Source organism: Salarias fasciatus, chromosome 9 (assembly GCF_902148845.1).
Source record: "Salarias fasciatus chromosome 9, fSalaFa1.1, whole genome shotgun sequence".
NCBI lineage: Eukaryota > Metazoa > Chordata > Actinopteri > Blenniiformes > Blenniidae > Salarias > Salarias fasciatus.
Window position 1 is genome coordinate 7,047,150 of NC_043753.1, and position 22,331 is coordinate 7,069,480.

Consider the following 22,331-nt stretch of genomic DNA (forward strand, 5'->3'; position numbering starts at 1 on the left):
TATTTGTTTTACGCTCTGTCAACTCCCGAACCCCCCCCCCCCCCCCCCCCCCCCCCCCCAACACCACCACCACCACCGCCCCAACTCCCATCCAGTCCCCGACAGCCTGCAGGAGGTCGCCAGAGTGAAGCGATCCATAAGGGAAGCCCTTTGGAAACGTAACGGTCTGGTCAAACATCACGCAGGAGCACCCAGAATCACCAATATCTCAGCTACTAAACCTACTCTGATTAAATTCGTTCAAAAAAAAAAACAACGTTTTGGGCCAGATTGGAGCCTCTGGGTGGCCACTTTTGGCTCACGGGCCTTATGTTCGACACCACTGGACAAAGGTTGTAAAGCAGCAAATATAATAAATGTATAAACCTTCCAAGTGTATTGTACAAGTGATGTGTTGTACAGGATATTAACACAATACATCGTCTGTGAAATGAACTCATTTCAAGCTTTTAACTGACTTTTAAATCATTTTAAGACACTTAATTAATGTCGATGTTAATGATCTCGTTTCACAGTTTGATAAGATTCAGAGGAGTAAATAAGCCTCCCGCTGGATATCACATCCTGGGTCACGCAGGATCTGCGTTTGTTCAGCCTGTTAATTATTATCTCTAATTTGACACTGAGCTCCGCTGTAGTGAGAGCAGCAGCACCACCCAGCGGCGAAAACCAGAACTGATCCTGGTGGGAGGAGAGCGCAGAGTTTAAAATAAACCTCCATAATTGACAGACCATCATCACTGATGGTAGAATTCAGATTTGCGTGGGGAGACTTCATATTTAATTAAAAAGGTATCATTAATACTGGAAGGTAAGGAGAAGCTTTAGAGCAACAGAATATAATCAATATATTCTGCAAAAGAAAACCAACAAACTCCAGCAAGTTATTGGTTTCATCTTGTGGTTTTGGTCACTATTTTATTGTTTGTGATGATGATTGTATTTTAAATGTTTTAAGTTCACAGTGATGGCACGGTGGAGCAGTGGTTCATACTTTTTCCTCAAAGCAAGACTTTTCTCAGATCAGTTCTGTGGCGATATTCAGAAATTTGAAATAAATAAAAAATATATAAAATAGAATAAATTATATATTAAAATTACCAATACATTTAGAAATTACAAACTGAAATTTATATGCAAGATTAATTAGAAAAAATACTATTTTATATTAAAAAAAATTAATTGAAAATTACATAAAAATAAATTTCAATTAAATTATCGATAAAAACGAATAAAAACGAAGTCACAATAAAAAAAACTGTTGGATAAGAAATTAAAATTCTGAATTATCGTTACAATAAATGCAAAAACTACATCTCCCAGAATGCACCGCGGCCAGTGGAAAGTCCGGAACTCTCGTAAAATTTTACTTTCATTTTCATTTTTTCTGCTGAGTAACCGTGAGTATTTGTGCGTGTCGACTTCGGGATTGAATTACACGCTTATAAAGCTTCTTTTTCTGTTCCCTTCTGGTTCTGAAGGTTTTTCTAAGTCTCGTTAAATAACTTTTCGCCCCTCAGAGAGTCATGGCTGCGCTGGATCTGCGTCTGGACACCAAGAAACAGGTGAGAGCCGCACGTTTCCTCTCTGCGCGCATCAAACGTTGTATAATCACTTTTTTTACACTTATTCCACGGTCAGACACACAATTTTGTTATTTATCCACGATCAGTTTATATTACCAGATGAGCTAGTGTCAGATTATAATTTATTATAAGAAGGAAGTGCTATGCGGCCTGTTGCATTGTGGACATGGACTCTACCAATCACTGTTTCATCATTGCATGTTCAGTTTCAACTATTTAACTTATTCTTTCTTTGTTCCAGGTGGATGCCTTCTGCCAGCAGGTCACAAAGGAGGTAAATCCTCATATATATCTGATTATATTCTTGTGAATAGAGTTTATTCTGTATTATTGTGCATGATTCCAGACCAGACACATGCACAAACTTTTATCCTTTTACAACTTTCTGTCAGCAAAGCACCCTTCAACAAACACATTTCAGCATTTTAGCACATTTTGGGGGGTTTCTTCAAATGATCCTCCTCATTGGTTTGCTCAGAGTAGTAATTTTTCCGGATTTATTAATTTTTTTCACACTGTTAGATATTATTTAACAGCTGTATGGGTTCTTCGTCTTTATATATGGTTTGTAATTGTTTTGCACTTATTATGCAATTTCAGTTTTGCATCTATTACACATCCAATCAATTGTAGGTCCATCTAAAGTAGTTTGTAGTGTTATCCATCACAAATTTCCTGTTGAAACTGAAAGGAAATAGTTCATTTGAATAGCACTGACACATATCTTTAACGTGTGTTTTTATTAATTCTGCAGTTTTTAACTACTCGTGTGTTACCTCCCACATTTAATTCGTCTAGCAGCTTAAAGGGTTACATTTCAGTTTAAAATCACAGCATTCTTCTATGAATTTCACAGAAATTTGTTTGCAAATCCACATGAGCAGCTTAATTCTTTATTTTAAGGGGGGAAAACTAAAGTATTTTCACAGTTAGTGTAGTTTCAAACAGGATATTTTGTATTTAAAACTCATTGAGTGAAACTGAGGTTCAACAAGTCTGCAGAATTCATGATTTATGACTTTATGCAACTCAGTTTCATTAAAAATGTCATTGAATTTGCCTATTTTAGAAAAAATTGAAGGAAATAGCTCACTTTCTACAGATTTCTACACAAAATTATAGTTTTAAATGAACATCACAACAAACTTCAGTGTGTTTCTTTTTAACACGTTATTGGATTTGCTTGATTTGAACCATTTCAGTGAACACTGAAAATCCACCAAGTTGCACAGAGCTGTCTTTTATGAATGTTTATATGCAGTTTAGATCTGTACCTTGAAATTTATCTTCTAAAATAACTCAACCAAACTACATGTAGTTGAGGTTTGACATTAGATTGTAATGTGGGATTAATTGTCGGGCTTTCAGATTTGTTGACCTATTTTGGAGAAGTGCTGAGAGTACATTGGGTAGTGCTTAAAAAAAACTGAATTATGAGCCATAAACACAGAATCTGCTCGTTCGTGTGACAGGCGGAGGAACTGCTCTCCGTATTTTTCCCTCAGAAGATGGAGGAGCTGGAGATGCTGCTGAAGGTTTGTCCTGTCTCCGGTCACTTAACCATCTTTATGAAGAAATCAGATCATATTTATAGATGTGTTTTTCTGTCAGTCCTCCTTCAGCTTAGATGATCTAGCGTCTCTGAAGGCTCCGCTGGACATCCCCATCCCAGATCCGGCTAAAGAGGAGGCCAAGCGCAAGAAGAAGGAGGAGGTGGGTCCAGATTTACTGCTGAGAAGCAAGCAGTGGGCGAGCACTAGGGAACTGCATAAAGCTGGACTCTGTTTACATATCCGGAAATAGTGCACGTATGGCTGGATGGTGCCCATGCAGATGGAAGTAGTGCATGCAGACTGGATAAGTGCATGCGTCTGATATTAGTGCACGTGGCTGGATTTAGTGCACGCAGCTGCAGTTGGTGCATGCACTTACAATTAGTATAAACAGCTTCAATTAGTCAATGCAATTAAAATTAGTGCATGCAAGTAGAATTAGTGCACAGTGCTGGAATTAGTGCACGCAATCAGAAATCATGCACGCAGCTGGAATTAGTGCACGCGTGTAGAAACGGTGCACACAGCTGAAATTTGGGGCCCTCAATTGGAATGGGTGGATACAGCTGGAAGCCGTGCACGAAGCCGGACAGGATGCATGCTGCAAATAGTGCACACAGCTGGAATTAGTGCACGTCATTTAAAATTAGTGCACGTAGCTTCAGTTATTACATGCAGCTGTACACAATGCACGCACGGAGAAAGAATCCTTGCAGCTGGATGTAGTGCATGATGGCGGTGGACGTACTGCCAGACGAACTGCATGCAGTTTGAGTCCGTGCACGCTGCAGGACCGTGCACGCAGTGATTGAGAAGACGACACTGTCTGGACTGCAGGGGAATAATGAACCGTGCCAGTCCTCCTCTGCATGCTGCCGTCATGTGGGGGGGAAGGGGGGCAGATTAAATCTGGATTATTAAAGTAGTCGCTTATTTTATTTGCAGTCCAGACTCTGTTTTTTTTTTTTATTCCACTGCAACACTGAGCCTCACCGCCGGGGTCCTCCCTCTCCGGGTTTATATTTAGTGTTTCATTATACGAGGACACACCAGTGAAACCGTGAGTCTATGGTCACCATGGCAACCAATCACTGCAATTTGCAAAAGAGCTGTTTTGGAAGCCGGCGATGAGTTGGCGTTACATTATTGTGTGATCTTAAAGTCTGAAAATGGAGGCTTCATGTTGGCATCGTGAAATTACTTAGAGGAGAGTAAATAGTGATTTTTGACAGTTTCACTTCCTTTATGAAGGGAAGAATCTGTATTGTAAGCATTTTCTGGCATATTGAAGTCTGGGGAGAAGATGATCAGAAATCAAATGGTGTTCCACTTTTTATTAAACCACAAAAAAAAAAAAAAAAAATCCAAGCTGTGACATTGGCGTGACGCCCACCGGGGGGCAGAGGAGAAAATAAAAGAACACGGTGACGACCTGTCTGGGAGATTAATGTATAAAGATCCTAATATTTTCTGGTCTTCTGCTGCAGAAGGAGGCTAAAGAGGGGAAGAAAGACGACAAGGACAGCGATAAAGAGGACGAAGATTCAGGTAAATAGCAATTACTGTTGAACAGGGGGGGGGGGGCTGATAAATAATGTAACACACAGGTGCTTTAGTCCTTCAGTCAAGGTCAGTTTAGAATGAAGGTTTGGTTTTCTTGTGGGTAACTAGCATGCATGCACGATAGAATTTACAGCTGGTCTCCCTCTGCAGGACCTCCCTGCGGTCCGATCTGCTCCAACGAGCGGGTGGAGAGCCTCCTGCAGGAGGTCAGACGCGAGATCCAGACGCTGAAAGAGAAGCTCAACACGGTCAGTGAGACTGAAGACCTCCCGTCTGTGGACTGAACACACCCCATCTCACGTTTCCGCCTGCATTTAAACCCTTCAGCACGCTGCAGAGAGTTCCGTTTAAAGCTCCTCCAGCACATCGACACTGACAGATCCACACACCATCCTGAAATGAGCTTTTCCTTCCTGGCAGGTGGCGATGTGGGTGCAACTCCAGATCCCCAGAATTGAGGACGGGAACAACTTTGGAGTGGCGGTCCAGGTCCGAACCCGCCTCAGACCCGCTTTATTAACTCTGCTCATCCAAGAGGATGGAACCCAGTCCAGATGTTTCTATAATTCAGTTTTCCACGCATAACTCACACATTCAGACGGATTGCTCTTTTGCGTGCACAGCAGGTAGAGACGGGCACAAAGTGCACGTCCATGAATTAATAATGGAGGATGAATTTTTAACGGAAAGAATGGAAACTCCAACTTTTGATTTGCACTGAAGTGGCAGAACAACTCACGTCACTCTGGAGACCCTTCGTTCGTTAAGTTTAAAGATTCATTATGCAGCTGTAAAAAGGAGGTGTGATATCTGTGAAAGCTAAATCCACAGCAGGGGTGTCAAACATAAGGCCTGTGGGCCAAAACCGGCCCGCCTGAGGCCAAGAAATGCTTTAAGGTTTTCAAATTTTCAGGATAATGTGGCCCGACCTGCTCGAGATGAAACTGAGCCGAATGTGGAACCTGAACTGAAAGGAGTTTAATGTCGAAAGTAACAAAACTGATTCTTCTCTCCTCTCATCTCTTCTTCTCAGGAGAAAGTGTTCGAGTTGCTGACAAACACGCGCACCAAGATCGAAGCTTTCCAGACTCAGATTTCCAAGTAAGACGCCGCAGCAGTGCAGCAGCAGACTGGCATCTTTCAGATAACTTCTAAATCGGCACGTTTTCCTCGGGCTGATTTTTGAAACGAGTCTGCAATGTGTTTGATGAATTTTCACATTAGACGGACTGCATGCACACGCCGTCACCTTGGTTACTTCATCGAATCCGGGTCTCTGTAGCTCTGCAGACTCAGAGGAGGAGGTTTCCTCCGACTCTGTGCTGCATGTGAAGCAGGCTTTAAATCCTCCATCAGCAGAGCGTGAGCCGCTGGGTGCAGCCTGCGCAGACAGACCCGGAGGAGCAGAGCGGCGGCGGCGGCAGCAGCAGCTCTAGTGTTGTAGATCTGCAGCGGGAGCATTCGAGGACAGCAGCGAGCTGAAGTGATTTAGAAGCTCTCGCTGGAAAATGGGCCGGAGGCATCGGGGCTGCTCCTCGACAAATGAAAATCCCCTTCTTAATCAGTCACGGACGCACCTACGCAGCGTTCAGACATCAGCACACACACACAAACAGGAAAACCTCTTCCTTTTAAAGGAGTCACACTCGAATCGGACATGAATTAACGATGAGCTCCTGCTGTCTCTTCAGATACTACAACGAGAGAGGCGACGCCGTGGCCAAAGCCTCGAAACTAACCCACGTGGTCAGTAGTCTGTTCGTCTGCGCTGAATTTACAATCACGCCCCAACTGTTTTCCCCGTGCATTGACGTCCTCTGAACGGCCCGCGGGCCCGGTTCTGTCTGCAGGGGGACTACCGGCAGCTGGTCCACGAGCTGGACCAGGCCCAGTACTGCGAGCTCCGCCTGGCGCTGATGGAGATCCGCAACATTTATGTGAGCTCCTCCGTCTCTTTAACGCAAACCTCTCTTGTTCCCCGGCTTTGTGTTTTGCACGTGGAGTATTCCGGCAGCTAAATGGAATCCGCTCCTTCCTAATAGGAGGGTAATTAAACTAATTGCAGCTCTCGTGTTGGATGGATCGGCGCCGCAGCTCCCGTCCATTAATCACTCTGTCTGTCCTCTCTGGACGTCGTCCTCCTGCGTTTGATGCCGTTAATGAACGAGGCGTCGCAGGTGACGATGAAAGGAGCGCGTCACGCCTCCGTGTCCGGGTGTCTCTCTCTCTCTCTCTCCCTTTTGCAGCTCGCCGTAACCTTTCGCTCGCTCACCGTCTTTATTTCTCCCCGCAGGCCGTGCTGTTTGACATCATTAACAAGAATTATGACAAGATTAAGAAGCCCAGAGGAGACGGGAAAGCTCTCATCTACTGAGGCGGAGTGGAGCCCATCCAGCAGCTCGACCCCCGCCCTGACAGAAACCTCCTCACGTTCTCGCTCTGTGTGCATTTCGAGTTCAAATTACAGAATTAAACAAAACACAAGTCCTGCTTTTTCTGGCGTTAAGTTTCACCGTCACAAATAAAGAACAGATACATTCACGTGTCTCGGTGTGGGTTTTTCACAGCATCCTTCTCAAAACGTGACTTATTTTAAGTGTTTCATGCTATTGAGCTGGTTTTCGAGCGTCTGCGGAGGCTGGAAGCCCGTCTTCTGGTAATCCCGGGCAGGTCCAGCCGGGGCCGCGGCGGTACCAGCCCTGGTAGAGCCCCCTCCAGCCCAGGTAGCCCAGAGCGCCGCCCAGCTGCTGCGACGGGAACTTGGGGAAGTAGGTGAGCAGACAGAGCAGCAGGGACATCCAGGCGAGCAGCAGGACGACGCACAGGAGGAAGACGAGTCTGAGGGGCGCGCCGGGGGCCTTCTGCAGGGACCCGGACCGGGACCGGTGACGCCCGAAGACGGAGAGCTCCTCCACGAGCAGGAGGCAGCAGAAGCAGAGGACCAGGACGTCCTGGGAGACCTCGTAGCCTCGCCACTGCAGCCGCGCTCGCAGGCAGGACGCCTTGGTTTGGTCTTCATGGAGGAGCAGCAGAGGGGAGGAGCTTTGGGGGTCGGAGGTCACCGGCTCGAAGCACGTCCCCGCGGCGTCCTCCAGCACGGTCAGGACGCCCCGGCAGCCCCACAGGAGCAAACCCGCCAGGCCCACCCGGGAGAGGTGGCGGAGGGAGACCGAGGGGGGGCGGCGGGCCGAGAGGGAGAGGAGGAGGACGAAGGAGCCCGACAGGAGGCAGGTCCAGCCCCACGTGGACCGCAGGAACTTCCTGAGAAGGACAAGGAGACGTCTCTAATCAAGGAGGAGAGAGCAGGGCTGTCTGGAACATTTTAGTTCAGCGGCAACATTCGACCCAAAGAACCAAATCAAACATTCCTATCAGCCGTGTTGACGTGAGAACGCAGTGAAACAGGAATGTGGTCCTCGAGGACCAGGAGGGCCACCCCGGTGTAGGTCTAACAGTTTTTTCATTTATTTTCTTATTCTAAACAATATATGAACAGTACCTGAACATATACACCCTCTCAGATGAAAACAACAAAAATCTCCCCCATCATTTACTTAATGAAGCATCCAATACTCTGTTCCATTGCCTCTTTCCATTCAGTGTGATTAATCTCTTTGCTTACAATAAACTTGTGTCGATAAATAACTGTTCACACTTTGTCTTACATTTTGAGAGTTTGACAATGAGGAGACCAGGATGCAGTGCTCCCTCTTTATGTATGATTTAGAGTTTGTCTTCCTCCAAATAACTTTTGAAATCATTTATTATTGCTGCTAAAAAAGCAATCGCCTGCAAATGGGTGAAAAATTGACTCGAAATAGTTCTAAAGAACCATTCCCGTCGGAATGAATGGTTTGTTTCTCAGCATCAATTCCCACTTTTTCATCAACACATCCTTTCTTAAAGCATTTTTCCATACATTCAACTCTTCTGGAGTCCACAGCATGCCCGGCATCTGGCCATACTGTCTGATAATGGACCAGCAGGCTCAGATTTTGGCTTTAGATCACAAACTGACCAGAACCTGACAGTGATCAACACCCCCACCCAAACACTCTCACCTGTACAGGTAGTTGTTGCTGTTTGCGAAGACGCTGTACTTGGACCCCCACAGACTGAGCGCGGGTCCAAAGAGGACCAGGCCGGACAGCAGGAGGTGGAAGTGCCTCCTGACCGCGCCGCTGCCCACGGCCCTCCCCAGCAGGTCTGTGACGGAGTCCAGGACCACGTTCAGGAGTCCGAGGGTGAATCTGACCGGCTGCAGCACCTCCAGAGCCAGCTTCTCCAGCTTCTCCAGGCTGATCTCTGACCCCAGGCCACCTCCGTTCTTCAGATCCGCGCTGATGTCCTCCATCTTTCTCCTTCTTCTCGTGTGTGTGTGTGAAAGTCACACCAGCTCCACTCCGGGCCGTTCAGCTGGTGCAGGGGAGCACATGTTTTATAAAAATACTCCTTCTCTGTCCCTTTTACCCTGGAAGGCCCTCCCCCGCCCCCTCCTCCCCCTCCCCGGGCTGAAAGAGGAGACTTTCTGATGCCTGCTGTTGCAACTGACCCCATTATTTCCAAACTTCATGCAGCATTTGGATCTCCTCCAGAAAACAGTTTCTTCTGGTTAAAAAAAAAAAAAAGGAACGATTCCCACCTAAAATGGACCGTTTGGCTGCTTCTGCTGCTCTCTCTTCTGAGCCTCTCCATTCTTCGAGCGGGCCGCCGCAGCCAAGACTAATTTAAGTCAGAAACTGTTGCCAGGCTGCGTTTGGCGCCACGAACAGCTGCGTTTCTCACAGCCTTTATTTGCAGGCCCCGCTCCTCCGGGCCGGAGCCTCCGGAGCCTCCGCGGCCCTCCCGGCCAGACGGCACTAAATTTAGTCTTTCCAGGGGGGGGGGGATTCGTGCTCGACAAGGCCGACCGGAGCCGTTTTCACAGATACTTTGGGTGCTTCTCACACGCCAAACGTGGACGTGAGACACGGCGGCGTCCCGGGGAAGCTGTCTTCGCCGGGGAAGCTAATCTGTATTAAGTGGGAACAGTAGGTGCAAATGAAACGGGGCATGCCAGAGAGTCTAATTTTAGAGCGGCCGCTGCATTGCTGTCATTACAGCGACCTTCAGACAGCTTCCACCGGGCTCCCGTCGCAGCTAATTGTCAGTTCTCCCTGCATGTGTGTGTGTGTGAGTGTGTGTCTCACTCAGAGGGGCCTCAAAACAGGGAGAGAATATCCGTTGAGAATTGTTGGGCGACTCCATTAAAAGCGATTATTTGTGAGGTTTGACACCCCTGATCGAGGAAACCGAGCGCTAATCCATCAACGTTCCACAATAACAACTCGTTTCTTTCCTCTGTACATTTAAAGAAAAGATTTATTTACTGTAAAAGAACAATCAGAGAGTGAAACGTGGGCTTTAGTTAGAAACACCTGAAAATTGCATAAACAGATGAGCGTCGGATCTTCGTCTCGTTTTGTAATCATGTACTCATCCCATGTCCGTGCACCACTTCACACGCACACACACACACGCATACACACACACTTTTGTTGGTGAGCCGGGGTGATTTCCACCACGGCTGCTCCTGATGGAAAGGCGGACCGCCGGGAGAAAAGTACACGATCGTGGTTGTGGGGAGATAAAAACAGCTCTAACGTGTGGATCTTCGGCCCGTGAACAGAACAAAGCCGAGTCGAAACCGATCCCGAATCAGCGGCTATCTAAACGCACTCCCTGAAGGAACAAACCATTAAAATACTATACATTTATACAAAATCAGAATCGCTCCCTCCTCCTGCCGCATCCGTTATCGTTTCAATCTTTTCATGTTTATGGTGGCTAACTTATCAAGTATCATTGCCTCTTGAGGTGCGGTGCGGTTTGAGTGATGCGCTTCAGGCCTGTACTGCACGAAACTGTGAGCTGAAAACAAAATAATTAAAACAAAAACAAAACAAAACCCAGGCGGCGTGCACCGATCTGCACGATTTAAGGCTGCAGCGCTTATTTTCCCAATGAGCTCAGCCGCGGTAGAATCGTAATCATGAATATCCAGCATTGAATTAAAAGATAGCAAAGTTTCTTGGAGTCCTCGCCGCCGTCCTCCGGTGAGGCCGGCCTCGCCCCGTCCGCGACGTCGCTTCCCGCTCTCCCTCCGCCTCTGCTCCGTCTGCGCTCCCTTCGTCAGTCTTTGTCTCGCTCCCTCTCCTCCTCCAGAGGATGGGTTTGTCTGTGCTCCCACATTCGCACTGCGCCGTCCCACTGCGGAGGGAGGAAACATTTCTCAACCAGGATTTCACAATGCTTGCACCGTTTCTGCATTTGTTGCTCCTTTAAAACTCTTTTAAGTTGTATTTCATGTTAAAATGCAGGTACGATCTCCGTTTGGGTCTGTGCTGCCTCAGAATGTATCACTGAAGATGATGCCTGTCTTTAACTGGTGTCTCATTAAATAAATAATGATACAGAACTATTGTATCATTTGACGGCCTTTCCCTCTTAAAACAAAGATTCATCCGTGCTGTATTCTGCTTCCTGCAGCCGCTCCGTATTTAAAAACTGAACAGAACTGTGTTGTTTTTGTTGGCCTTTTACTGCACCTAATTAAAACTCGGCTATAATTGTCTTGCCTTGCGTTGACTTTTGCCAGCGGCTAATTGAAAGGTAACTGTCCGGCCTTTTGGCTGCATCTGAATCAAACGGGGGCCTCGGGCGTCGGGAGGCGACGCGGCAGTTTAACGGCGGCCAATCGAGAGCTTCGCTTTGGATTTTAATATCCGATCGGCGGCTCCTCACCGAGCTGCTGATGATGTTGTCCTCGTACGGGTGCCAGCTGACGTCCCTCACACAGGCGTCGTGCCCCGTCAGCCTGGACACCACCCTGCCTGTCAGCACGTCGTAGACTGGAGCAAACAGGGGGGGCAGTTGAGCTTCCGAAGAGACGCAGTCCTCACACACACACACACACACACACAGTGAGACTTACTGATGATTTTCCCGGTGGAACAGCCCGAGTAGATGAACCTCTGCCCGGTGCTGAACTCGGGGGAGAAGCGGCAGCGGATGAGGGTGTGCAGCACGCCGTGACCCCGGTACGTCATCACCGAGGTGTCGCCGGTCAGCTTGTGTTTCTTTAGAGCTGTGGCGGACGGAAAAACACAGAATAACGCGAGGAAAAATGTGGTGAGACGCGTCCTCCTCCCGACTCCTTCACCGTCAGAGCGCCCCTCCTCCCCACCTCCTTCCCCCTCCCCACCTCTCTGGGGAACCTGCTGCCAGCGGTAATCCCAGTTCTGCTGGGTGACGGCCAGGCGGGACGCTGCCAGCCCCTCTTTGGGTGAGAACTTCCTGACGTCCCAGAGCTTGATGGACTGGTCCTTCGAGTTGCTGATCAGATAGCGTGCGTCGCCCTGCCACGCAGAAACGACCGATACAAACGGCATCGGAACGTGAACATACACAGGACGCACAAACTCCCGGCAGAGCGGGGGAAACGTTCCACCGCCAGATTGGCGTGTGACCCCGCCCCCCCACCTTGCTGTGGATGAAGGTGATGCCGTCTCGGTGGCCGGCCAGCTGTCCGACGGGCTGCGGTCTGTCCTCCCGCAGCGTCCGTCTGTCCCACACCTTGCACAGCGCGTCGTCGCTGCCAGAGAAGAGCAGCTGGGACGAGCTGTCGGCGAACGCCACCGCGTTCACGTCGTCCTCGTGCGCATCAATCTGAAGCAGACAACCACAAACACTGCTGTTTTTTTGTTGTTGTTGTTGTTTTTTTGGGATGAGCCGGGGAAGAAGCACAAGTGTGTGAGAGATCGCTTGATTTCCTTTGTTAAGAGAGAGGAAGGCGGCGAAATGTAAATGTTCCCTTGTGTGCTCGGGCAAGTTGCGGCAGAAACAAACTCGAATTACCACCTCGTGGTCGTGTGTCTCCCCCGAGCAGTGACAGCTGACGTAACGATTTCCAGACAGGATTCCCTTTGTGCAACTGAACATTTGAACTAAATAAAAAATAAATAAATAAATAAATAAATCCCACTAATAAGATACGGGGTCGATGAAAAAAAATGTGAATTCAGTTCACGAAGATGCAGGAGAACTGAGGAAGCCCAAAGGTCCACAGCTCCACAGTAAACACACATATATAACAACACGGAAAGTAATCAGATTACACTTCTGCACTACTTTGACGAAAATCTCGTACTACTGTGGAGCAACGTGCTACGAGTTTGACTGAAGTCTGTTCAATATAAATATATCTTATATTAATAAAACCATACAGTGCATGGGTCTGATGAACTACTGCTCCTGATAAACTTTGATCCTGTAATCTGATACTTGATATGTAATAAAAGCAAAACAGTAGCAATGCATACATTATGTTCATTACTTGAAAGGTTTTCTTAACTTTGCAATATCATCTGCTGTAAATAACAAAAACTATTTATTTTAACACTATTCACCAAGAATGAAAGGCATTAAGCCTCAGTTTTTTAATTGGTGCAGTCCTCTGACCGCACTCTTTCTCATACCTCCAGTGTGTATTTTCTTTTTTTTTCTGATTCTATTTTATAAATCTTGTCTATATTCTGTATTTTTTTATTCTGGGTGATATACGGCGACACTGTAAGAGGGAAAGGGACAAAATCCCGATTCCAGTGTGTCTTGTATGTTCAGCAGATTTGACCATGAGGCTCACGGAGGCCTAATTTTCAGGAAGTTGAGAGATGAATCAGAGAGGACGGAGGGAAAGGGAGGAACCGAGTGAGAGACGGTGCTGAGGCAGATGGTAGAGGTCAACCAGCGATGCCCACGCAGAGGACAGTCGTCGGAGGAAGGGGGGGGTTTAACCCCCGCCGTCCCGCGGAGCCGGACTGCATTAAACAGCAGGACGGTGCAAAACTTTTACGTAAGCTGACACACTTTTAACTCGGCTCACCTTGACCACGGGGGGAAGGGAAAAAGAAAAAAAAGGTAGACGTGATGCTGGAACAAGGTATGCAAGCTTAAAGAGGAAAGGCGCTCTAACCTTCAGCGTTCGCTTATTCTGCTCCAAATCGAACACGTAAAGGCAGCCGTCGTTCGCTCTGCGGAGGAGGAGGAAGAGGAAGAGGAGAGGCTCAACACCACCGTACTCGCTTCAACCGGCTTCGGATTTTACGCTCTCAAATCTCGGCTCCGTGTGTGTTTAGCTTCCGCGCAGCACAAACACGGAGAGATGCGTGAATTTGCATTTGTAAAAGAGCCTTCAGTGCCGGTTTCAACTCTGTCAGTCACTGCCTGGAAACATAAAAGCAAAATTGTACTCACCCCCCCAGGATCTCTTTGCCATCTGTGGACGCAGCCAGCGAGAACACACTGAACCTCCTCTCATCTGGACTACAAAGCGCACACACACACACACACACACACACACACACATTGTGACAATGCAGCGACGGCACAACACCACCAGCTTTATGAAGATGACAGCCTCTTTGAATCAGGCGCTCGGGGTGGAAATGGCAGCACTTTGCCGGGATTAATGATCTGGGAGCGTAACAAAGGGGAACACGGGGAGTGAGAGGATGGATGTCGGGGTGACGCGCGCCGACAGCATCATTCATCCAGGTGGTAATGTGGGGGGGGGGGGGTGTGATGGATCGCCCGCTCTGTAATGTGATCAGTTACCGTGAGGGAAACACTCACTTCAGGTCCAGGGCGGTGTGGTTTTCACTGTCTCCGTCGACACTGCACAGGTGAACTGAAGCCAAGGAGAGGGAGAAAGGACGTGAATGAGACGACGCTCAAGTCTCCTCCTCGTTCATAGTTTTATTTCAACACTTTCACATCTTCCCCTCTCAGGGATTTAAACATCACAGCCTGTCTGAGTGTGTTTAGCTGAGCACGTCCGTCTCTTAGCGGCCAGACTGCACGTATCCGCGACTCTCCAGTCAACCCGGACTGCTCGCTCAAAGCAACCTGCAGCCAGCAGACGTGTGACGCAACGTCCCAAATCTCCGCGGCACCTCCTTGAATCAGAGCTATTAAGTCTGAGCGTTGTTTAAGGAGCTGCTCTGCAAAGCCGCCGAAAACAAGTCTCTCCAGTTTCAGCAAACATCGCTAAGCAACAGCGCGGCGGCTGGAAATCGCTCCCTCGCTCGCTGCTTTCAGCCGAGGGAAGTGAATCAGCAGTTTACTTTACAGTAACAAGTCACTCGTGAGCCCAGACACTTTGTGAATCATCAGCGTTTTCAGTGTCATCACTTGCAGGCCACTTGCCAGCGTGCTATATGTGTCTACAAGAGAAGAGGGAGGGGAGAAAAAAAAACCTGCACCGGGCGGCAGTTATTAGCAAACAGGGTTTGACTCAGAGGCTCTAATTTATCAGAGGTGTTGCAGCAGCAAAGAAAAACTCACAACTCAACACTCAGCTAAAGGAAATCAACCCGAAACCGTCTACTAGATTTATAGAGGTCCGAGACGGAGATAAAATAAACAAAATGGACAATATTATCACATATACTCTGCGCCAAAAAGCTTAAAGTTTAAATTTAAAAGTCATCGTGGCATTATTTAACCGGTTGGGTTCACAAAAGATGAAACTGGGCTGAATGTGGCCCCGGAACTCTGATGTGTTGGACCCCCCCTGTTCCCCAGCCTTACTGTAGTCAGACCAGCTGGAGTAGAGCACGTGCTGCGTGTCCGGGGTGAAGCAGACGTCCAGAACGCTCCAGCCCACGTCCCGGGCCTTCACGGTGCGTCGCAGGTGGAAACGCCCCCGGGTGGTGTCGTACAGACGGATGTTCTGATCTGCAGCAAAAGAGAGATTTAACAGACGTGATGTTTGGACGGTTTAAAGCGTGTTTATACATCAGGACTCGTGATCAGCTCTGATTGAGCTCGGCTGGGCTCTCATGTTGCGCTTCATGGTATTTACCTTGGCAGGCGGAGAGGAACATGTTGCCGTTCTCGCTGTACACTCCGCAGAAGGCCTTCTGCTGGTACGTATCCTTGTGGGACACGTAGTTTGGCAGGAAGCTGCAGAGCACCACACGGGTCAACACCTTGATATAAAACCATCTGCATGTTTTGTGCATTGCCCGTGAGCCATTATATCCAAAAGAAGAGTTAAAGGACGCTCACTGCGTGCGGATGCGACTGCACTCTCCGTGGGAAAAGCTGGAGCCCTGACACCGGCCTTGTTCCCTCTGCACAAAAAGAGACAGGCGACAGATTACTGCCAGCCACACCAACTGTTGCAGATGATGATTGAAACCAAACTAAACTTAAAGATCAAAGTGATGGGAAACAATTTTTTTTGCAGCCGGACCTCTGTCAGCATGTGGGTGAAACTGTGACGGCCCTTCATGGCGGAGGAGGCGGTGGCCAACAGGATCTGAGTCCGGATCTCACTGCGGTCCACTTCATGTGTGTCGGGCTGGATGTCCACTGCAGAAACATTGAGGGAGGGAAAAAAACAAAACGAGATGTTGTCAAGGCTGACAAAAAAATTTACAACTACTTGTATTTGCTCAGCTGAATTTCTGTCATCAAATAATTGGAATACAGTTATTATTTTCCCCATTACTTTAATTCACAGTTGAAACAGTTTGAACCCTTTTCCTGTCATGAAGTGCACAATTATCACAGTTCAAATTTTAAAAAATGGTTGAAAATTAAGGATTAAAAACAAGGAAATTAAACATCTGGTGAAATTTTCAATCATTATAAAGACACAAACAAGCTCGCTGTGTGTTTAAAAACCTGTGTTAAATTAATGCCAATAGAGTTTGTTGAACAGGAAACAAATACTGTATTCAAATGGCATCTTTACAATTTCTAAATATTTAACTGACATTCATGATAAACCTCTCCAGTGCACGTTTGAGTCTTGATAAAAAAAAAAAAATCACAAATAAAAACAAAAAAGTAGCCCTTAAAAATTAATATTTCCCTCAGAAGGGATGTGACTGTAAGTGTATTTGAGACTGATTACTTTTTTTTTTTTAATTGACTATGGTGAACGACCACAGCGGTGCTGTTCAACATTTTTGGCACCACAGACTGGTTGTAAACAACATTCTTCTTCTGCAGACCGACAGGATGGAGTGCAAAAACGCCTTAACGATGCATAAAAAAACCCAAAAACAAAGGGAGTTAAGTTAATGAAGGACATGCTGACAGAACTGAAGCCTTGTTTTTCCTAAATAGAACTCAATGCACAATAATGGAAACTTAAATGCACACTTTCAAAATAAAACTGGGGCTTGCATGTTCTCCCTAATGAGGCAGTTAGCTTTCAACTTAACATTTTCTTGGACTGGACTGGAGCCTGTTGTAGGCCCGTTTTGGACCACGGGCCTTATGTTTGTCTCTGTACCCAGCAGGGTGTGTGTGTGCGTGCGTGCTTGTGTGCGGTTGCCTCACCTGGTGGGTCGTAGCGGTCTCCCAGCCGTCCCTCCCAGGCTCCGTCGCTGTCCTCATCGGAGTCGGAGTAGGACTGGACCAGCTGCAGGCCGGTGGCCCCGCTGCCGTGGACCAGTCGGACCTGGCCCCTGCAACGTGCACAACACATGCACCGGTCAGCCCGAGCCTCCACGCCGTAGTTTCAAGTGGAAACCAGAATATAGCGACATGTATGAGCTTTCCAGCCTTTCTAGCTGCATACACGTCAAAGTGGAAAAGCAGTTGGTTTTAGATGTATCTGTCCTGAAAGCTTAAAAAAAAAAAACAAAAAAAAAAAACAAATCTGCCAAAAACAACAAAACAGAGTCCAAGAGTTCATTTTTAGTCACGCTGCTGTAGGTTTAGGGCCAATCCCAATTCTACCCCTTACCCCTACCCCTTACCCCTACCCCTATGATATGCGCGTTCACGAGGCTTAAGGGCTATCCCAATTCTCCTTTTTGAATAGGGGTAGGGGAAAGGGGAAGGGCTATTTCACCCCTTTCAGCGAAGTCTGCATCGATGCTCCCTATTCTCAATAGGGGTAGGCGGAGTTTCACATTGGCCAGAAAAAAACAACATGGCGCCCACCACGGAGTCGCACAAATGTAAGATTGCTTTCTGTATACTATTTAAAAAGCTATAAAAAGTGTATTTGCTTCACTGAATTTATAGATAAACTAGCGTGACAGTGTCCCAGTCATGGATTAACGTTTTAGCGCTGCGCAGCACCGTTTCCAATCGTGAATTTGTAACTTCTTTAGAGCACTAATCACTGAATTAACGTCATCCTTTATCATGTTTTTAACGTAATATGTTAGACACAGGGACCCCCGATGAAACCCGACTGCTGATTCAGTTTAGAGCCGGGTTCCTCAATTAGCGGACCGCGGTCCACGACCGGACCGCGGCACACCTCGCTGCGGCCCCAGGGCAAATGTATGGAAAAAAAAAAAGAAAAAAAATCTTTCTTTAAACGCTCCATGTTCCGTGTGAGCACCGTTCTGCACCGCGCCGCTCTGTGCGTGTCCAGCGCACTCCCTCGCACCGCACTGCTCGGCAGTCCTCGGTATTCCCCCCCCCCCACAGGGCGCTGAAGTCCGGACCCATGCTTGTATATAAAAAGCAAATGTGGACCTTCAAGATTTGTATTTCAGGACCCCTGGTGTAGAGGTTAAAAAGGAAGAAAAGTTTTTGAAATCAAAATCCAGCGCCAAAACACATTGGGAGTAAATTATATTATTCGTCTAAGCTATAATATGTCAGTAATAAAACGTGTTTATATAAATATATCTGTATTACTTTAGGAAATTCATAAAAGAAAATGGCTTGGAAGGGGAAGTTACAACCCAGCAAGCTTCAAAAAAGTGGGAGAACCTCAAAAAGAAATATAAGGTAAATAATAATACCATTTTTAAAAAAATAAAAGTAATTTCTAATGTAATTTCTATCATTTCTAATATCCATAATTTTTTGTTGTTATAGGAGCGCGGCGGGGCTTAAAGGGCCAAGGGGTATCCCAATTCATAGTGCTGCAAAGATAGCCCTAGCCCTCAGCCCTATTCTAAAAGGGGTAGGAGAGTGATAGGGGTAGGGCTAAGGGCTAAGGGGTAGGGGTAAGGGGTAGAATTGGGATTGGCCCTAAATCTGCTGGGGAATTGCTTTACACTGTAATAATGTCGTTTCGCAGACATATTGAGCGGTAATTAATCATTACTTCTAACATTTCAGGCATCTCATTGACAAAAAGTTCAGATTCAGCATCAATTTCACTACATCTTTCAGTAAATACACCATTTTCATGGATATTCTACCTCATGTAATCTGTTTTGACCCATCAGCTGCGTCTATACTCATTTTTTCCCCATATTTCTCCTCATGATTCATGCAGGATTGAACATACTGTCAAATGACTGCAATGTAAATATATGTACATATAATTTTAAATGAAAATGTCAATGGTATAATCCAGGAGTGTCAAACATTTTAGTTCAGGGGCCACAAACAGTCCAATGTCATCTCCTCAGTGTTGTGCTCAACTCGAAACAAAATGGTCTTCCAAAAAATCAATGATTACTTTGAAATTCTTACAATTTGCTTGGTGGTTTAGCAGGCCGGATTGGAGCCTCTTGCGGGCTTAATGTGGTCCACGGGCCTTATGTTTGACACTCTGTTGTCACCCTCTATGAACCCGTTGACCGTCACAGCCAGTGGCGTTTCACCTCCTCAGTAGGTAAGCCAGCACTTCAGCTAAGTCGACGTCCTCCTCTGAAGCGGACTGTCGGTCTCCTTGTTGCCTGTCCGCCGACCTGCGGCTCCGGCCGCTGCCGCTACTGCTGCTGCTGCTGCTGCTGTTCTGGTTGGGTTCTGTCGCTTCAGGCTGCTCAGCTGGGTTGCCACTGGAAGATCCCCGTCCTCCAGACATCCCAGAACTGGACTGAGAGCCCATAGACTGAAGAGGGCCTTGGCAGGAGGGGGAGGGGGGGGAGAACGTTGAGACATAACAGTCCTTACATTTGCACAGACTTAGGTAATAATCACTGATAAGTTTTTAGAGCACTGTGTGAAAGTTTATGGAGGAAGATTTCCAATGTGGAGAGTTAATAGTTTATTGTTTTATCACTGCAGGCTAGTAGGAGAGAGATCAGCATTGGTGTAAGCACCGTTTCTCTTCAAAGCTTAGAGAAGGTTTTTGAAGGAGCTCTTTTTGAGTTCTATTAAAACTTTTGTTTATATTTAGATCTGGTATCTGTTGGGGCCAAACCATCACTTCCAGAACTATAACTTGAATACAGTGCGCAATGAAACACTGGTTACATTTTTTTAGAATAACTGCAGCCTGACACACATCACGGTAGTAGATGATAGATTACATTAGCAGTACATGCCTACGCTCTTGCTACCATTCTTCATTCCTATAAATATATTCTTTATTTACATAAGAGCCAGGAATGATTAGAAAATAAGATTATTGAATACTGCAGAAGGAACAAAATTAAATAAGTTTAACTTCCTACTTCCCCTTTTCAGGCATGTTATGTGTATTTCTGTGGGGGTGTAAAACACTTATTTTAAAATGTCTCTATTTTTGCAGAATGTTTCACAATTACAACCAAAACTGAATAAAATTTCAACATGAAGCCAATTGTAATGATGCTTTCTGGTGCAAAATACAGAGAAATGTCCCCCTTCAAAAAACACCGTTGCATTCTTTATGTTTTACAAACTCACCATGACAGCATGGCTTTGAGGTTTGCGGTTTTGCGATGTACTTATCTTTCATGGCAACATCAGAGATCTCTTAGCAAGAGTCTTAGTGTTGTGTCTCTTCAGAAATACTGTAAAGAAAATCTACATTTCCTTTGATTTTTTTTTTTTTTTTTTTGTACAATTTTCTTGGTTTGCTTGACAAGTCGAATTCGAGTCTCCTCTGCTCCAGTTTTGGCCCACGAGCCTTATATTTGAGACGCCTGCTGTATTAGCAGCAGGGTGTCCTGTGTGAGTATGTATTGATAAATGGAAATAAACCAGGTGGCCTCTCTTGTTAGCATTAGTAAGTAGGATGATATAAAACCAGGCGAAAACCTTTGCACAGTGTTGAATGAGATCACGCACTTCCTGTATTCTGCACTGCATGCTTTCTCACCATAAGCGCCATGCACGCAGCGTGCTTAAATCAAAATAGTACAAAAATAGAGCTACATTATCATTAAATTAGCAGGAAACACCTTGCGATTTACACACAATGTTAGAAACAATATTGAAAGAATTAAAAAAAAAATACAGTTCTGCAGAAATTAATGTTGAAGCTTCAGAAATGTAACCTTAACACCAGCTGTCTTCTTCCAAATAGAATCAATTTAAGCGAAACCATCATTCAGGTTGAGTTTTTCTTTATCTGTTAGCCTTTGATGCTAACCCCCTTATCGATAACACTTATCTACCGTTTAGCCGTCCAGAAGTCCGTCCTGACAGCTCCTCGTTCCGGTTCGGTGCAGCTTCGGATTCGACGGGGGGGACTTTCTGCTGCTTCCGGAGCGGGTTTATGGTGTATTTTCCCCCGAAAAGTGGCAGGTTTAAGCGCTGTTTGCTCAGTGTGCTAGCAGGGCCAGTCCGAGGATCGCCATGTTGTTTACAAAACCCTGCGCGTGCCCCTCCTGGCCTCTCCGCTGTCACGTGACCCTATCGTCACCGCTGACCACAAAAAAAGAAAAAAAATTAGTCGCTTTTCGCCTATGAAAGTGTTTCTGTGAATTTATCAGGCACTATTTTTAACAAATTCAACTTAAACAATTTTATTTTGAGGAGACCCGTGCCACTGCTAGGTAAATATGACGTATGCGGAAGTAACAGGTGCAGGACAGGTAGGTCAGGAGGACGTTTTGCCGGAAAATAACAGGGTCAGGAATCCGTTTTCCCTCCACAGCCACAGTAATAACTGCAAATATCTTGAGATATTTCAAACGCCGATGGATTAAAAGCATTTTTACGGAGCAATTCAGAAACATTTAGTTATGAGTGGGCCATCAAATGGTGTTAAACCAGATATATGTTGTATTTATGCATCTATTTGACTGTGTATGTCTACATAGATGTGTGCATGAAATGGTATTATTTGCAAGTTTTGTATGTGTATGTCTGTTTCTGGATGTTTGTGTGGGTGTGTGGATAAATTGACAAATAATTTTAGTGCAAATACATTTTTTTGTGTGTTGTAGTTTGTTTGTTTTTTCATGGGTTTGAGGTGTAACAAATTAATATTCTACATACAATTAAGGAAAATTACAAATTTAACCATTTAAAAAAACATAGAAAAATAGTAAACCATTTATATGTCCATATCCATACAAATGCTATATTTACAAATAAGCCACAATCGGTCATACTGTATGATCGGAGTTAATTTGTCTTCCATGTAGCCTCTGGGATTCTCATGTGTTCTTTTCTTATTTTTTTTAATGTGTTTTTGTTAATTCTGAACAAAATGTGTTTATGTGCAGAAAAGTTATTTTTTAAAATAGAAGTAATCTTTTATATTTAAAAATATTTGTATTAACATTAACTGCAAAGAAATGACAGAAATAACATACAGGAAATATCACTTGTTTTGCTCCACTGTTTTATATTAGATTACGCACAAAAGCATTATTCTCTTAAGGGAAAAACATTTAAAAACAGTAAAATACAAGCAGAAAGTAAAGGACAGTAGCAGCTTAGA

At 45.8% G+C, this 22,331-nt stretch overlaps 3 protein-coding genes across 5 annotated transcripts; 1 reads left to right on the forward strand and 2 right to left on the reverse strand.

Annotated features, from left to right (window-relative positions):
- The first annotated feature begins 1,350 nt into the window (after positions 1-1,350).
- On the forward strand, positions 1,351-7,243 carry psme1 (proteasome activator subunit 1). 2 transcript variants are annotated; one of them, XM_030099077.1, is made up of 12 exons: positions 1,351-1,400; positions 1,521-1,565; positions 1,828-1,860; positions 3,059-3,121; positions 3,198-3,299; positions 4,627-4,687; positions 4,853-4,950; positions 5,123-5,191; positions 5,736-5,803; positions 6,394-6,448; positions 6,553-6,639; positions 6,996-7,243. In XM_030099077.1, the coding sequence occupies exons 2-12, from the start codon at positions 1,527-1,529 to the stop codon at positions 7,074-7,076; spliced, it is 756 nt and encodes a 251-aa protein (XP_029954937.1). In that variant the 5' UTR covers positions 1,351-1,400; positions 1,521-1,526; the 3' UTR covers positions 7,077-7,243. The 2 variants fall into 2 exon arrangements, with proteins under 2 accessions (XP_029954937.1, XP_029954936.1); XM_030099076.1 differs by lacking the exon at positions 1,351-1,400 and having other exon boundaries at positions 1,407-1,565.
- Positions 7,098-9,156, reverse strand: LOC115393951 (fat storage-inducing transmembrane protein 1-like). Its single transcript, XM_030099065.1, has 2 exons — positions 8,764-9,156; positions 7,098-7,963 (listed from the first exon to the last, which is right to left on the reverse strand). Exons 1-2 carry the CDS (start codon positions 9,054-9,056, stop codon positions 7,309-7,311), a joined length of 948 nt encoding a protein of 315 aa, XP_029954925.1. The 5' UTR covers positions 9,057-9,156; the 3' UTR covers positions 7,098-7,308.
- An 889-nt stretch (positions 9,157-10,045) lies between these two features.
- Positions 10,046-21,259, reverse strand: dcaf11 (ddb1 and cul4 associated factor 11). Of its 2 annotated transcripts, none has more exons than XM_030099039.1 (15): positions 21,058-21,259; positions 19,336-19,576; positions 17,096-17,223; positions 15,999-16,117; positions 15,812-15,876; positions 15,606-15,706; positions 15,332-15,478; positions 14,375-14,429; positions 13,997-14,065; positions 13,716-13,773; positions 12,224-12,409; positions 11,946-12,099; positions 11,676-11,828; positions 11,486-11,592; positions 10,046-10,951 (listed from the first exon to the last, which is right to left on the reverse strand). In XM_030099039.1, the coding sequence occupies exons 2-15, from the start codon at positions 19,560-19,562 to the stop codon at positions 10,874-10,876; spliced, it is 1,647 nt and encodes a 548-aa protein (XP_029954899.1). In that variant the 5' UTR covers positions 19,563-19,576; positions 21,058-21,259; the 3' UTR covers positions 10,046-10,873. The 2 variants fall into 2 exon arrangements, with proteins under 2 accessions (XP_029954899.1, XP_029954898.1); XM_030099038.1 differs by having other exon boundaries at positions 11,928-12,099.
- Between the last annotated feature and the right edge of the window lie 1,072 nt (positions 21,260-22,331).